Source organism: Callorhinus ursinus, unplaced genomic scaffold (genome assembly GCF_003265705.2).
Source record: "Callorhinus ursinus isolate GAN/ISIS: 27379988/994484 unplaced genomic scaffold, GSC_fseal_2.0 scaffold8, whole genome shotgun sequence".
Lineage (NCBI taxonomy): Eukaryota > Metazoa > Chordata > Mammalia > Carnivora > Otariidae > Callorhinus > Callorhinus ursinus.
In genome coordinates this window covers 32,243,829-32,257,453 of record NW_027397070.1, presented here as the reverse complement: position 1 = coordinate 32,257,453, position 13,625 = coordinate 32,243,829, and the positions used below count along the sequence as shown (strand labels likewise).

General features: G+C 40.4%; 1 protein-coding gene across 5 annotated transcripts in view; it reads left to right on the top strand.

Moving 5' to 3' along the window:
• ARMH4 (armadillo like helical domain containing 4) overlaps window positions 1-13,625 on the top strand; it is a 128,526-nt gene that overhangs the window by 48,757 nt on the left and 66,144 nt on the right. Inside the window, exon 6 of one of the 5 annotated variants that reach the window (XM_073895273.1) lies at window positions 8,304-8,412. The exons of the other annotated variants lie outside the window; for them this stretch is intronic. Coding sequence (XP_073751374.1) covers window positions 8,304-8,317 — 14 coding nt within the window. The 3' untranslated portion in view covers window positions 8,318-8,412. Of the gene's footprint in view, window positions 1-8,303; window positions 8,413-13,625 lie in introns of those variants that run through there. 5 annotated transcript variants of the gene reach the window in all.

Below are 13,625 nucleotides of genomic sequence, written 5' to 3'. Positions count from 1 at the left end.
GTCAGAGTTTCGCTAAAAATAAATTTGGACTGTTGATTACGGAAATCCTTCTGGAAACCTACACTCAAATATCTTGGCTCCAAATTATTCATCTTTATTTATACAATGATCTGTATGAGATGATAGACTTAATGCTTTACAGAAGCTGAAGCCCTTATCTGTATTTTCATAATTAAATTTCATTGAATTAGAGAATTAGGGGGGAAAAATCACATTTCTTTCATTAGAAATGGATTTCTTATGTGAAAATTTAGCAGTCACTTTTCCTTTGGAGAGCTAGAGAAGGAGTACTGGAACTAAGCCAGAAAATCTCTTCATCAGCTACAGTTAATAAAAACATTAATAAGACACATTACATCTGAGGAGAATGCTGTGAACTAATTCCTTCATAATCAGAATGCACTTGTAGGCTCAGTTGGGGATTATGGTGAAATAATATAGTAGGCTCTCCTGAGAATTAAACAAGAAGAGATACTGAGAGAATTGGGAAAATTTTCAGAAAGGAAGAAATGAAATATAAATCGCCCTTATTGTAAAATACAGAGGGTAGTAAACAAAGGTGATGTTAAAAAGCTTCCAATTATGTTAAAACAAAATTGAGAAAGTAGTGGAAACAGTGTCCTTATTTCTTGATTTGAAGTTAGATGCTGTAAATTAAGGTGAATTACTTAATCAAATGTTATTCGTACACCATACAAGAATCTGGAATATTTGGAGTCTCTCAGACATTATTTGATCACCAAAGAATGCACTTGACTTTTGGATTTCAGAAATTAGAACAGTTCAGCAGTTTTTCCCTGTCTCCAACTGAGACCATAAAAGAAGGATGCTAAAGCCTCAAAGCCAAGCTTAGTGATCAGGGGTGGTTGAAGTCACCCTGTGAACTTGTTCATTTCATTTCAGCATTTGAGGATTGATAACTGCAGGGTTCTGCTTTTCCAACTCAGAACTGTTCTGCTTTTCTGTTGGACAAAAAGATTCTTTCACAGAACCTGGCACAAAATATAGATATACAGTCAACAACGGGTCCCAGTTTCAATTCATGTGGAGCATCTTTAAAATAAACTTCATAAACATACAGATTAGCGAGACCCAGGGAAGGAATTTAAAGTGGAGGAGTGCTCACAGCTGAGGGAATTTTGATTTACATCTTCCATCTCTAAGTTTTCCTGCAGGGCTGAAATATTTCTAAAATAATGGGATTTGAATTTTAAGTTGCTCCTTTTGAAAGAGGACAGCAACTGTTCGAAACAGGATGGATGTGATGAATCCTTGGGGATAAATACTCAAAGTAATGTTGGCGACTTCCAACTGCATAGGTCTGATATGAAATCAGCCATAGGCAGCAGGTGAATGATTACCTGGTTTTGTTTATCACAAGCCTGATAAAGTGTTGCACATCCTGCAGGACCAAGTCCTTGGGCTTCTGAGCCCTGCCACATGGGAAGCAGATGGGTCAGGGAGGCCATGCACAGAGAGATAAGGTGAAGAGTTATTGCCACATAGCCCTTACTATTCAGGGCTGAGCCCCTGAAACCACAGAGACAACTCATGGACTTAACCCACTAATAAAAACAGGGTTGGGGCAAACCGTGGGAAAAACTATGATGCTGGGAAGTTTGTTTTCAGAGGAATCTTGCAGCCTTTTCTTCCTCCTTCCTGGTCACCATCCTCCTCATCCTCACCTTTGCACTCTTCCTTTGAGCTCAGGTGGTACCCCTGCAGGACCTCCCTGGCATCCAGAGGGACCTCGGTGTTCTCTTAATTCCTTTCTCTGTATCGAAACACTCTTTCTCAAAGACCTTGGTTTGGAGACTTTTGAGGGACATCAATAATTCATAGTTGTTAAAAGATACATTTTAAAATTAGAATTAATCATGATTCTTATTCAGCTATAAGATGAAAATGTGTCAGAGATTTTGAAAAACTCATTAATTAATAAAGGAACCAGACAGATGCTACAACCAGTTCAAAGCAGAGATTAAAGAATCATAAATTTACATAGACTCAGGGACCATTAAAATGAATTTAGAAATGGATGCTGGGTGACTTTTTCCAATTTTTTTCATCTAGAGAAGAATTGTTTGAATTGCTCTGAGTTACCTACAATTTAAAGAGTTGTAAAATAGTCCAAAGGCAGTGCAGAGCCCTAATGGAATCATGCAATTTTCAGAGGCTTCAGCATGCCATTACAAGGGTATTCAATAGTCTCTTCCTTATTCTAAAGTTTATATTTTTTTCTAACACCCTAAAGTAAGAATACCTTGTAGCCCTAATTTGTTTGGAAACATTTCTATTGTGAAAGAATACTTGTTAACTCAGAGAACTCAGTGGTGGACATAGGATAAGTGGGAATGTATCTGCTAGGGAAGGCCAGCTGCTATAACAAACAGCTCCCAGCTCAGTGGCTAAACACAATGGATTTCTTACTTGCCCTTTCACATTTCCCAGTCACTCACTCAGTTATACTTCCATCCAGTGTCTCCACATCTTTTTGGGCCTAGGCAGCCTCACTGGATCCACTGCATCCAGCCAGAAGGGAGGAAAGAGAGAGAATTTAGGAAAGCCTTCTGGGAACTCTTCAGCTTGGAATGGACTATTCCACTCAGATTATGTTGGTGAGAACTAGTCACATGCCCCCACCAGCCAGTTGATCACAGTGGTAGTAAATGTGCCGTAGCTGAAGCAAAAGCGGCTTGGTGAATGCTTTGCATTTTCAGGAGTCTGCGTCTAGGGGCAAGTCCCTTACAAGGCAAACCCCAGAACACTGTTTGCTGTTTATAAATTATTGCTTGGTCATTAGTGATGAGCAGAACATAGTGTTCCCTCTCCAGGAGCATGTGAGTCACAGGGAAGAAAAATTGTACTGTGAGGCAGGATATGACATATGCTGTGGACAAAAAAAAAAAAAATGCTCTGAAGGTACCAAAGGATGGAAGAGTAATTTCAACCAGGAGGAACCATGAGAAGCATTAGAAACAACATATGGGTTGGCAGTTGAGAGCCTAGAATTTGGAGTCAGGAAATCCTGGATTTAAGCCTTCGCTTTACCACCATTGACCCTGGATGAGTTTTCAACTTTTCTGAGACTTGGTTTTCCTAACTCTAAAAAGGGCTTAATAACTTATCTCAGTGCATAGGCTTTTTGTAACGTTACATGAAGAAATATACATGTGCAAAGTGAAGCAAAAGCTCATTTGTATGAAACCTTAAAGGCTAGGTTGCTTTTAACAGGCAGTGAAAGGCAAGGGGTCTGCTATAAAAAGGCCCTTGGGTTCCATTCTTTCCTGCCTCTCTCCTCAGGGAGCTCTTTTATATATGGGTGTTCCTAATCAGACTGTATTTGAGAAAAGGGAGTCCACTTACCAACCATATATTTGAAAACCTAGATATTTTTGAAGAGTATAATAGTTGAACTGTTTAAAAACCTGACAAGGATTTCTAGCAGCCTTTGCTGATTTATTCTTTCTTTCCCAACAGTGGTTGTCTGCACAACACCCAATTAACTATTTAGTTTAACCGCTGTATTGTGAAGCAATTGCCAGCCTTAGAGACAACATAAATAATTGATTAGTTTTTCACTTTTCAGATATTATTTCTTTAAGCTATACATAAGGTTTCTGTTTCTTATTCTACATTTTTGCCTATAAGGTTTTTTTTCCAGGTTCATTTATATATTTTAATTTTGGCAACATGTAGGATAATTATAGAATGCTGTTAGGAATGAAAAAAAAATCACAACATGACTACCTTCAGAACATTTAGCATGAAAGCAGTAGCATTAATGAACTTAAAGGAACGCCTGGGTAGCTCAATTGGTAAAGTGTCTGCGTTCGGCTCAGGTCATGAACCTGGGGTCCTGGGATCAAGTCCTGCATCCAGCTCCCTGCTCAGTGGGGAGTCTGCTTCTCCCTCTGCCTCTACTGTTCCCCCTGCTTGTGCTCGCTCACTCTCTCTCTGGCAAATAAATAAAATCTTTAAAAAAAGGATATGAACTTGAAAATTGAGAGTGTTCTATACTACTTAGTTTCCTCATATAAGTTCATATTCCAACTTCTCTGCATGAATGTCTTAATATTTTTATATAGCTGAGCATAATCCTTAGGAAAAAGCAAGTGCAGTGAACATTAACATGCATACAAATTACCTGGGGATCATGATAAAATGCGGGGTCTGATTCAGGTAGGTCTGGGGTGGGACGCAAGATGCTGCATTTGTCCGAAGCTCCCAGGAGATGTCGATGCTGCCAGTCTGTGGACCACACTGTGAGCGGCAAGGGCCAATGGACATAACTTTTTATCTGGGAAGTTGAGGAAGCCTCTGAGATTAAGGGGTCCAGAAGGTCTTTTTAAAAAGGAGTTAGAATTTCATGGTATCTGCTTTTATTAAAGCTGCAGTTGGTTGGTCCTCCCATCTGTTCAAGACAGAATTCGTGGGGTGCCTTGGTGGCTCAGTCATTGGGCATCTGCCTTCGGCTCGGGTCTTGATCCCAGGTTCCTGGGATCGAGCCCCACATTGGGCTCCCTGCTCGGCTGGGAGCCTGCTTCTCCCTCTCCCACTCCCCCTGCTCGTGTTCCCTCTCTCGCTGTTTCTTTCTCTGTCAAATAAATAAATAAAATCTTAAAAAAAAAAAAGACAGAATTTGTTAGATTCTTAGACTAGCACGTTTTGGCCCTATTTTAAAATTTTAGTATAATTTCATGTAATTGTGTTGTTTTGTTTACTCTCAACAATAGCAACAAGGGTTGTCTTCAAAAGCAAAAGCGCCTCGTGTGTTACCTACTGCAGAGGAACAATGTTGACGAATTATGCCGTTCTTGACTAGTGTGTCTAATCTTACTGACAAGTCTTACCACGGACCCAGCTACTCAGATCATTTCCATGGTTATTAGTTTTGCTTATCAGAAGTGTGATATTTTAGGACTGCCCTGTGGCTGGTTGGAGTGTAGTACCAAGGGGGCCAACCCCCAGCTCCGTTCAGGTGAGGATCACAGGCTGAATTCTAAAAAGAAGCCCCGTGAATGTGCTGTTTATTACAGGAAGGTCCCGGTCAGAGTAAATTGAAACAGGGCAAGTCCAGCCTTGTTCTTGGAAGAAAAAATGTCCAAGTACATCTTCAAAGTTTTTATTGAACACCTACCTTTTACATAGCATTTTATTTTATTTTATTTTTAAATTTTTTTAAAGATTTTATTTATTTATTTGACAGAGAGAGACACAGCGAGAGAGGGAACATAAGCAGGGGGAGTGGGAGAGGGAGAAGCAGGCTTCCTGCGGAGCAGGGAGCCCGAGGAGGGGCTCGATCCCGGGACCCTGGGATCATGACCCGAGCCGAAGGCAGACGCCTAACGACTGAGCCACCCAGGCACCCTAGCATTTTTTTTTTTTAAGATTTTATTTTATTTATTTATTTGAGAGACAGAGAGAATGAGAGAGAAAGCACATGAGATGGGGGGAGGGTCAGAGCCCACATCGGGCTCCCTGCTCAGCGGGGAGCCTGATGTGGGGCTCGATCCCAGGACCCTGGGATCATGACCTGAGCCGAAGGCAGACGCTTAACCGACTGAGCCACCCAGGCGCCCCTAGCATTTTTTTTTTTTAAAGAGAGAGAAAGAGAGAGAGGGAGATCTCGTGAGCAGGGTGGTGGGGGCACAGAGGGAGAGGGAGAAGCAGACTCCCCGCTGAGCAAGGAGCCGGATGAGGGACTCAGTCCCAGGACTCTGGGATCATGACCTGAGCTGAAGGCAGTCGCTTAACCAACTGAGCCACCCAGGCACCTCTTACATAGCTTTTTTATGGGCACAGTAACATAGAGTAAAATTAGCTTAGAAGCTCTCCTTAACTGGATGCTTGCTCTATATCCATACTGCTAAGCACTTGATTTACTTTACATTGTTTGAGTTTCATAGGTAGGTATTATTATTCTCTGTTTACAATTAAGGAAACCTCTGGGTGTGCTTCAGATCAAAATGGCTCCCAAATTTCCATGGTCTCAAAATAGCCATGTCATTTCCAGGCATCGCATGCCAGTGTGATGATAATCCAGCTCACAATCTTTTTAAGGAAGAAAGAGTCCCAGGAGGAGGATATGTATATATATATTTTTAATCTCGTATTGGCCATGGTTGTATCATATGCCATGTCTAACCAATCACTAGCAAAATAAATGGAACTATATTGGTCCCATTGAATTAGGCCTGGGGTCAGCTGAGTATAGCCTTCGGGCCAAATCCAGTCTGATGTCTGTTTCTGTAAGTAAAGTTTTATTGGAACATAGCCATGCTCTTTGTTTACCCATTGCCTGTGGTTGCTTTCACCATACAATGTCAGAGTTGAGTGGTTGCAGCAGAGACTTTACAGCCTGCAAAGCACAAAATATTCGTTATCTGGCCCTTGCAGAAAATGCCGACTACTGGCATAGAGGCCTGTGAGGAGCCATTTCCTACACCAAGGAACGGGCTACCCGGACAGAATAAGGGTTCTGTCAAGAAGTAAGGAGTAAGTGGATGTTGGATAGGCAACCCGCAGTGACTGCTCCAGAAGGGGAATCTTTCTTCCAGTGAAGCAGATAGGCTCTGACAGATGTTTGTGTGGGAAGGTAGCCGTAACGGTGACAGGACAGTATCTTAGACTGAAGTCACGTGAAACGTATTAGGTGAAAGTAAAAGCAGAAGTGATGACTCCTAGGTCTTGAACTGTGAGGGTTTATGAACAATTTTTCCAAATTCAGGTCGCTCAGCTAGTGCAGGGTCCCCTATAGTTCCCAGGGGTCACGTGTGACAGGAGCACCAACAATGGAGTGGAGCAGCTCCTAAGCTTTTGCCTTGCCCTGATGAGAGTTTTAATTTCTGAAGACAAAGGAAACAAGAGGAACTGTGAATATGATCAAGGCAGCACTGGTAGCCGAAATGTGAGAGGCCATGGCCATTTCATTTCCGAGTAGGAGAGAATGCTGGGCTTACTTAGCCACACCTCTGGACTCGAGCAAAGTGAAAAAAAAAGCCGAGAGAAAAATATTATCCCTACCCATTAACTCCAGGTAAGTACATAACTCATGATTGGTAGTAGTTTCTAAAAGTTTCTGTTCTGATAGTACAACTAAAAATGAACCTGATGAAGAAGCAGAGGGTGGAATTTAAAAAACCAATGTGGTTTCAGGAGGAATTTGGATTTCAGAAGAAGAAGAAGACAGTGTGTGTGTGTGTGTGTGTGTGTGTGTGTGTGTGTGTGTGTGTGTGTGGGAGCGGTAGAGTCAGAAAGATGTAGATTACATCCCTTGCTAGCTCTGGCAACGTGAGAACATTAGTTAACCTCTCTGAGCCCCAGTTTCCTTATTTGTAAGTTAGGAGAATGATATTTTACCATACAGAGTATCCTTGGAGGCCAATGCATCCACTCTCGCTCTTGACCTCATTTTTTTTTTTTTTTTCACTTGTGGGTATTGTATCTATCAGTTCTTACTCTTTAAAATCTTCTGATCTTACCAAACCTTTTATAACTGGTGTGCCATTAAGGGCTAAATGTGGTTTAGCTCAGGGGCCTTTAGCTTGTTTCCTTTGGCCTCCCCTGTCCTGCCTGGGCACTCAGGTGATGCTCTTTCAAGTTCCCCCTTGCCAGGTCTGCTCCTTATTCCCTTCTTGGTCAGCTTCTATAGGACCACCTTTCAAACCTCCGGGGTCCCATTTGTTAACTCTCTTCCTTTCTAGCCCTTCTTGCTTCCAGCTTCAGTACCCAGTTTTACCCCTCCTCCATTTTCCAAAGGTTTGTTCTCTTTTTCTTTTTTTTAAAACAACCTTATTGAAATAAAATTTACGTATCATAAAATTCACTTGTTTAAAATGTACAATTCAGTGTGCTTGAGTGTATTTAGAGTTGTGTATCACCGTAATCTAATTTTAGAAACTTTCATCACCCCAAAATCACCTTGAGCCCATTAGTAGTCACTCCCCTTCCTGCCCCCCAAACCCTGATGCCTCTAGCCCTAGACAACCAGTAATCTACTTTCTGTCTATAGATTTGCTTATTCTGGACATTTCTTATGATATGAGGTCATTTGTGACTGGTTTCTTTCATTCAGCATAACATTTTTGGGGCTCATCCATGTTGTAGCTTGTATTAATACTTCATTCCCTTCTATTGTTGAATGATATTCTGTTGTATTGATATACCATATTTTGTTTGTCCATTCTTCTGTTGAGGAACATTTATGTTATATCTACTTTTTGGCAATGATGAATAATACTGCTAAGAACCTTCATGTACAAGCTTTTCTGTGGACATATTTTTTCATTTCTCTTGTGTAGATTCCTCAGAGTGAAATTGCTGGGTCATGTGGTATCTCTATGTTTAACATGTTGAAGAACTGCTGAACTCTTTTCTGGAATGGTTGCACCATTTTGTATTCCAGCCAACAATGTATGAGAGTTCCAGTTTCTCCACACCTTTACCAATACTTGTTATTGGTGTGAAGTGACATCATTGTGTGTTTTATTTTGATCAGCTTTATACAGCTATAATTTATATTCTGTACAATTTACTCATTTAAAGTGTACAATTGAATGTTTTTTAGTAAATTACAGATATGTGCAACCATCACCATAGTCAATTTTAGATCATTTTCATCACTTCAAAAAAAAAAACAAACTGTTCAAATTGTAGCTTTGATTTGCACTTCCCCAGTGACTAATGCTGGTGAACATTTTTTTCATGCGCTTATTGGTCATTTGCATATCTTCTTTGGGGAAATGTCTTTTCAAATCCTCTGCCCATTTTTAAATTGGATTGTCTTTTCATTATGGAGTTGTAAGTTCTCCATATATTCTGGACTCATAGACCCATATCATAGACCTATTCTAGATTCATATGATATACATGATTTGCAAGTATGTTCATTCATTCTGTGGGTTACCTTTTTACTTTTTAAAAAAGATTTTATTTATTTATTTGAGAGAGAGCACACATGAGCAGCGGTGAGGGATGGAGAGAGGGAGAGGGAGAAGCAGACTCCCTGCTGAGCATGGGATGCAACACGCAGGGACCTGGGCCTGACACAGGCCCTACAAGGAGCACGTTGGCAGGGAGGGAGCTCGAAAGGGGGAGCTCAATGCAGGGTTCGATCCCAGGACCCTGAGATCATGATCTGAGCCAAGTCAGATGCTTAACTGACTGAGCCACCCCGTGCCCTGCCTTTTTACTTTCTTGATGGTGTCATTTGAAGCACTGAAGTTGTTAATTTTGAGGAAGTCCAATTTATCATTTTTTCCTTTTCATTTGTGCTTGTGGTTTTGTAGCTAGAAAATCATTATCAAGGTCATGATGATTTACTCCTGTTATAGTTTTCACTCAAAAAAATCCATTTGAGTTAAAATTTGTGTATGATGTGAGGTAGTCCAAGTACATTCTTTTATATGTAGATATCCAGTTATCCCAACACCGTTTGTTGAGGACTTATTTTCTTTTTCTTAAGCCCATTTTTTAGGAGCAGATTAGCCTAATGTTAGCAAATGGCAAAGAGAAAGCAGAACCTTACAATGCTATTTTGCTTTTGTCTTTTTACCAGGGAACATGGTCTTCACACAATGAGGAAGAGCAAATATTTAAGCCCTAAATAGGTTAAGAGATTGAAAGACATTAGCTGTTTTAAATGGATTGTAAATATTGCAGATAAATTATATCCCAAGACAGTATCTAAATGTAGGTTGTGGTAGCCTTAATGTTTGTGGAATAAGAGTAAATGGGAGAGGCACTTACAGGCTAGAGAGAGTCAGACAAAATCCTAATTTACATCAACAGAGAATGGTAGGCTCTAGAAAGTACACATAAGAAAGCTTGGGATATTAATCCCAGCAAAATTGTCTAAAGATAAGTAGATATCTCCTGTATCCTTGGAAAGGAGTGTTCACTAGAAGCCTGGGTAGGTTCACTCTGAATAAGTAACACCAAACTAGCCTCAATTGTTTGTTTCATGGGACTAATAGACAATAATACAGACACAGTGTACTTAAACTTAAGCAAAGTATCGCATAGCTTACAGGTATCCCTAGAGACAAAATGGAGAAATACACTCTGCGTAACAGTGAAGTCAGCTGGGTTTGGTGAAGGTAGCCCAGATAACAAATGAAGTAATGTCACTTGGAGAAAGCCATGAGCCTTACTGTTAGAACTTGACCCATTCAGACCTTTTACTAATATCTTGGATGAAAATACAGAAGGCATGATAAAATGCTAGAAGGAATACATTGGATGACAAGGGTCAAGACTAACAAATAACTCAGAAAACTGGCTAAATCTAATGAGACGAAAGTTAAGGGAAACAAATATGAAGTCCCATACTTAGTTTCAAATAGTTGACTACTCAAGCTCTGAGTAGAGGAGGCTTCATTTAATAAGAAGTATTTCAAGTGGAAAAAAAATCTTAAGTGTTAGAGTTGACAGCGATCTCATACGCATTAACAATGTGAGTTGCTTTCAAAGAGGATGCATCATTTACTGAAGTCTAACATTTGGAAAAAAGAAAGTAGTGCTCTAACTTCATAGTGCCCTTCATTGCCAGTCTTCATGTGTCAGACTCTGCTGGGGTTGGAGAGTCACTAAAGGCTGTCAGTTTGTGGGAGTTTTTTCTCTCGGTTCTGAAAATAGTGGTACATATTGGAGTTTCAGATCACAATAAAAGACACCAGTCCTTTCCTGTCACTGAGCAACTTATGAAGGGAGGAAAAGTTGGTTAGATTTCTTTCTGTCCTTTGTTCTTTTCTTTCTTTTGGTTATAGTGAGAATATTTATACCACAGAAATGGGTAAGTGTTACAAATAGGGGCTTGATTTACTGTTTTGTTGATTGCCTAGAATTAAAGTGATGGAGAAAATGTTAATCATGCAGATTAAACTTTAAAAAACATGTCGGATCTAGTGCCAAAGCTGAGAGCGGCTTCAGTTTAATGAATATAATTTGTATCAGGGTGAGGAATAGTTGAACAGTGGATCGCTCATCAGATTTAATAGCAGTAAATTTATTGGGAAAAGAGTTAGTAGAAGGGGATGTCAAACCAAAGGTGAGTTGCAACCATAGGCTAGTTACAGGTAGAGCAATTTGGTGAAAAGCAATGAAAAGGTTCTGTGAGAATCAGTTGGCTGTATAGCATTTACACTAAAGAATTTTATATCTGTTTTTATTTGTACATTGTGTGCCGTGCGTTGTTTATATCAGTAAAATTTGTAATAAACACACACCTGCCTTTTCTCAGGAGCGCTGGTTGTAAGCATTTACCAGGATATCACCACCATCTCCGCATGTTTGGTCTTCAGTGGAAATGAACAACTTTTACAACCATGCTACTCTGGCGTTCTTCCATAATTTTCTCTTCTCTAGGCAGAATAATCTATGATTCATTGATCTTTTCCCGTGGTTTTATTTTCCATGTTTTCTCTGAGCAGCCTGCATTTGGGCAGAAATCTCTTTACCTGAGGTGTGCAAAACGAGGCACACGACAGTATTCCAGAAAGGAGATTACCCATGTTGGGTGGGAGACCTGCCTCACTGGGGACCCAGGATAGTGCCTGGAATGAGCATGACCTGGCAATCTGGAGAGAGACCTGGCTTCCTGCCCTGCAGGAGGTTGTTCCCATGAATTATCTTAAACAAAAGTAATTTTATTCTTTTTTTTAAAAAAATAAGATTTATTTATCTATTTTAGAGAGAGAGTGCAAGAGCGAGTGTGAGCGGGGTGTGGGACAGAGGGAGAGGGAGAAGGAGAAATGCAAACTCTCCACTGAGCGTGGAGCCCTACCTGGGGCTTGAACTCATGACCCTGTGATCATGATGAGCCTAAATCAAGAGTTGGACGCTTAACTGAATGACACACCCAGGCGTGCCTGAAGTTATTTCATCCTTTTTTTTTTAAAGATTTATTTACTTATTTAATATATATATGCAGAGAAGAGTGGGGGGGAGGGGCAGAGGGAGAGGGAGAGGGATTCTTAAGCAGACTCCATGCTGAGCTTGGAGCTTGACGTGGGACTTGATCTCATGACCTTGAGATCGTGACCTGAGCTGAAACCAAGAGTTGGATGCTTAACCAACTGTGCCACCCAGGCACCCCAAGTTATTTCATTCTTTTTTAAAAAAATTTTTTATTAACATATAAAGTATTATTTGTTTCAGGGGTACAGGTCTGTGATTCATCAGTCTACACAATTCACAGAGCTCACAAAGTTATTTCATTCTTAAGCAAAAGTTTGAATTAAGGTGAAGTCGAGAGTTCTCTGTAAGCATAAACTGCATTTCAATGGCTGTTTCTTGAATTAGGCTACTAAGTATTGGACATCTTGGTTTATCAAGAGAAATGTAAATATAATAGAATCCCTTCAATGATTTTGTTTGGAGATTTAAGAAGTAGTACTTCCATAAATTTGTATGATCCTCTTACAGTTTACTAAGTATTTTAACACATATGACCTTGCTTGTCCAAACAGTGAGATAAACAGGGAGCTATTAATATCCCCATTTTACTGCTGGGAAAACGGGCTCAGGGGAGTTCATAACTTGTTCCAAGTGCAGAGCTGGTTGGCAGAGAAGCTAGGTCTGGGCTGCCAGTTTGTTTTCTCCATCTCCAATGTCCTTTCCCTTCAATCTGCTTAAACAGAAAATCCCATTCAACTTGTCATCATCTATCTTCTGAGCACAAGTTGAAAAAAAAAAGTCTGTCTAAAGGTAAATTGTAGCTTTAATTTTTTTTTCTGAAGAAGTAAATAAATCCATTCTTTCTGAGATCAAGCGAGGAGGTGAAAAGGAGGTAGTAGTGGATTGCCTGCCAGGATAATTGCTTTAGAGTTCAAAGGCACTTAACATGCCTGTGCACACACCAGAGTGGGCGTCAGTTGACAGAATGACCTGATGAGGGGACGGCAGCTCAGGGTGGGTGGTTTGACTTTTTACTTTGCTTCAGGCAATAAATGTAGTCTTCTCTAAAATCTGGGATTCTGTAAACATTTGAGTATATGATGTGGGATATGTTTGTCTATAATCACAGGCAATATAGTACTTTTTTTGTTTTTACACTTTTTGTGGCAGATTGGCTTTAGTGACGAGGCTAACACAGAGTGACTTATTTTTTTTTTAAAGATTTTATTTATTTGACAGACAGAGACATAGTGAGAGAGGGAACACAAGCAGGGGGAGTGGGAGAGGGAGAAGCAGGCTTTCTGCTGAGCAGAGAGCCCGATGTGGGGCTCGATCCCAGGACCCTGGGATCATGACCTGAACCAAAGGCAGATGCTCAATGACTGAGCCACCCAGGCGCCCCACAGAGTGACTTCTTAAGTCAACAAGGGGCACCAGAAAAATAACAGGGTTACATTACTTTTGCAAAACGACATAAGGATGTTTTCTTATACTCTTCTAGGTTTCCTGATATTTTTTCCCCCCACCACTCATTTAGTTTGGAGTTGCCATATTTTAATGGGCCAAATTCCCAAAGAGGTGGCAACTTCCCAAAGCCAAATGTAGACATAGAGGGGGTATTCAGATAAAGAGGAGCTTATACTGGCAATACATTTCCTCTTGCGAGGCATTTTTTCTTTCTCTTTCTTTCTTTCTTTCTTTCTTTTCTTTCCTTCCTTCCTTCTTTC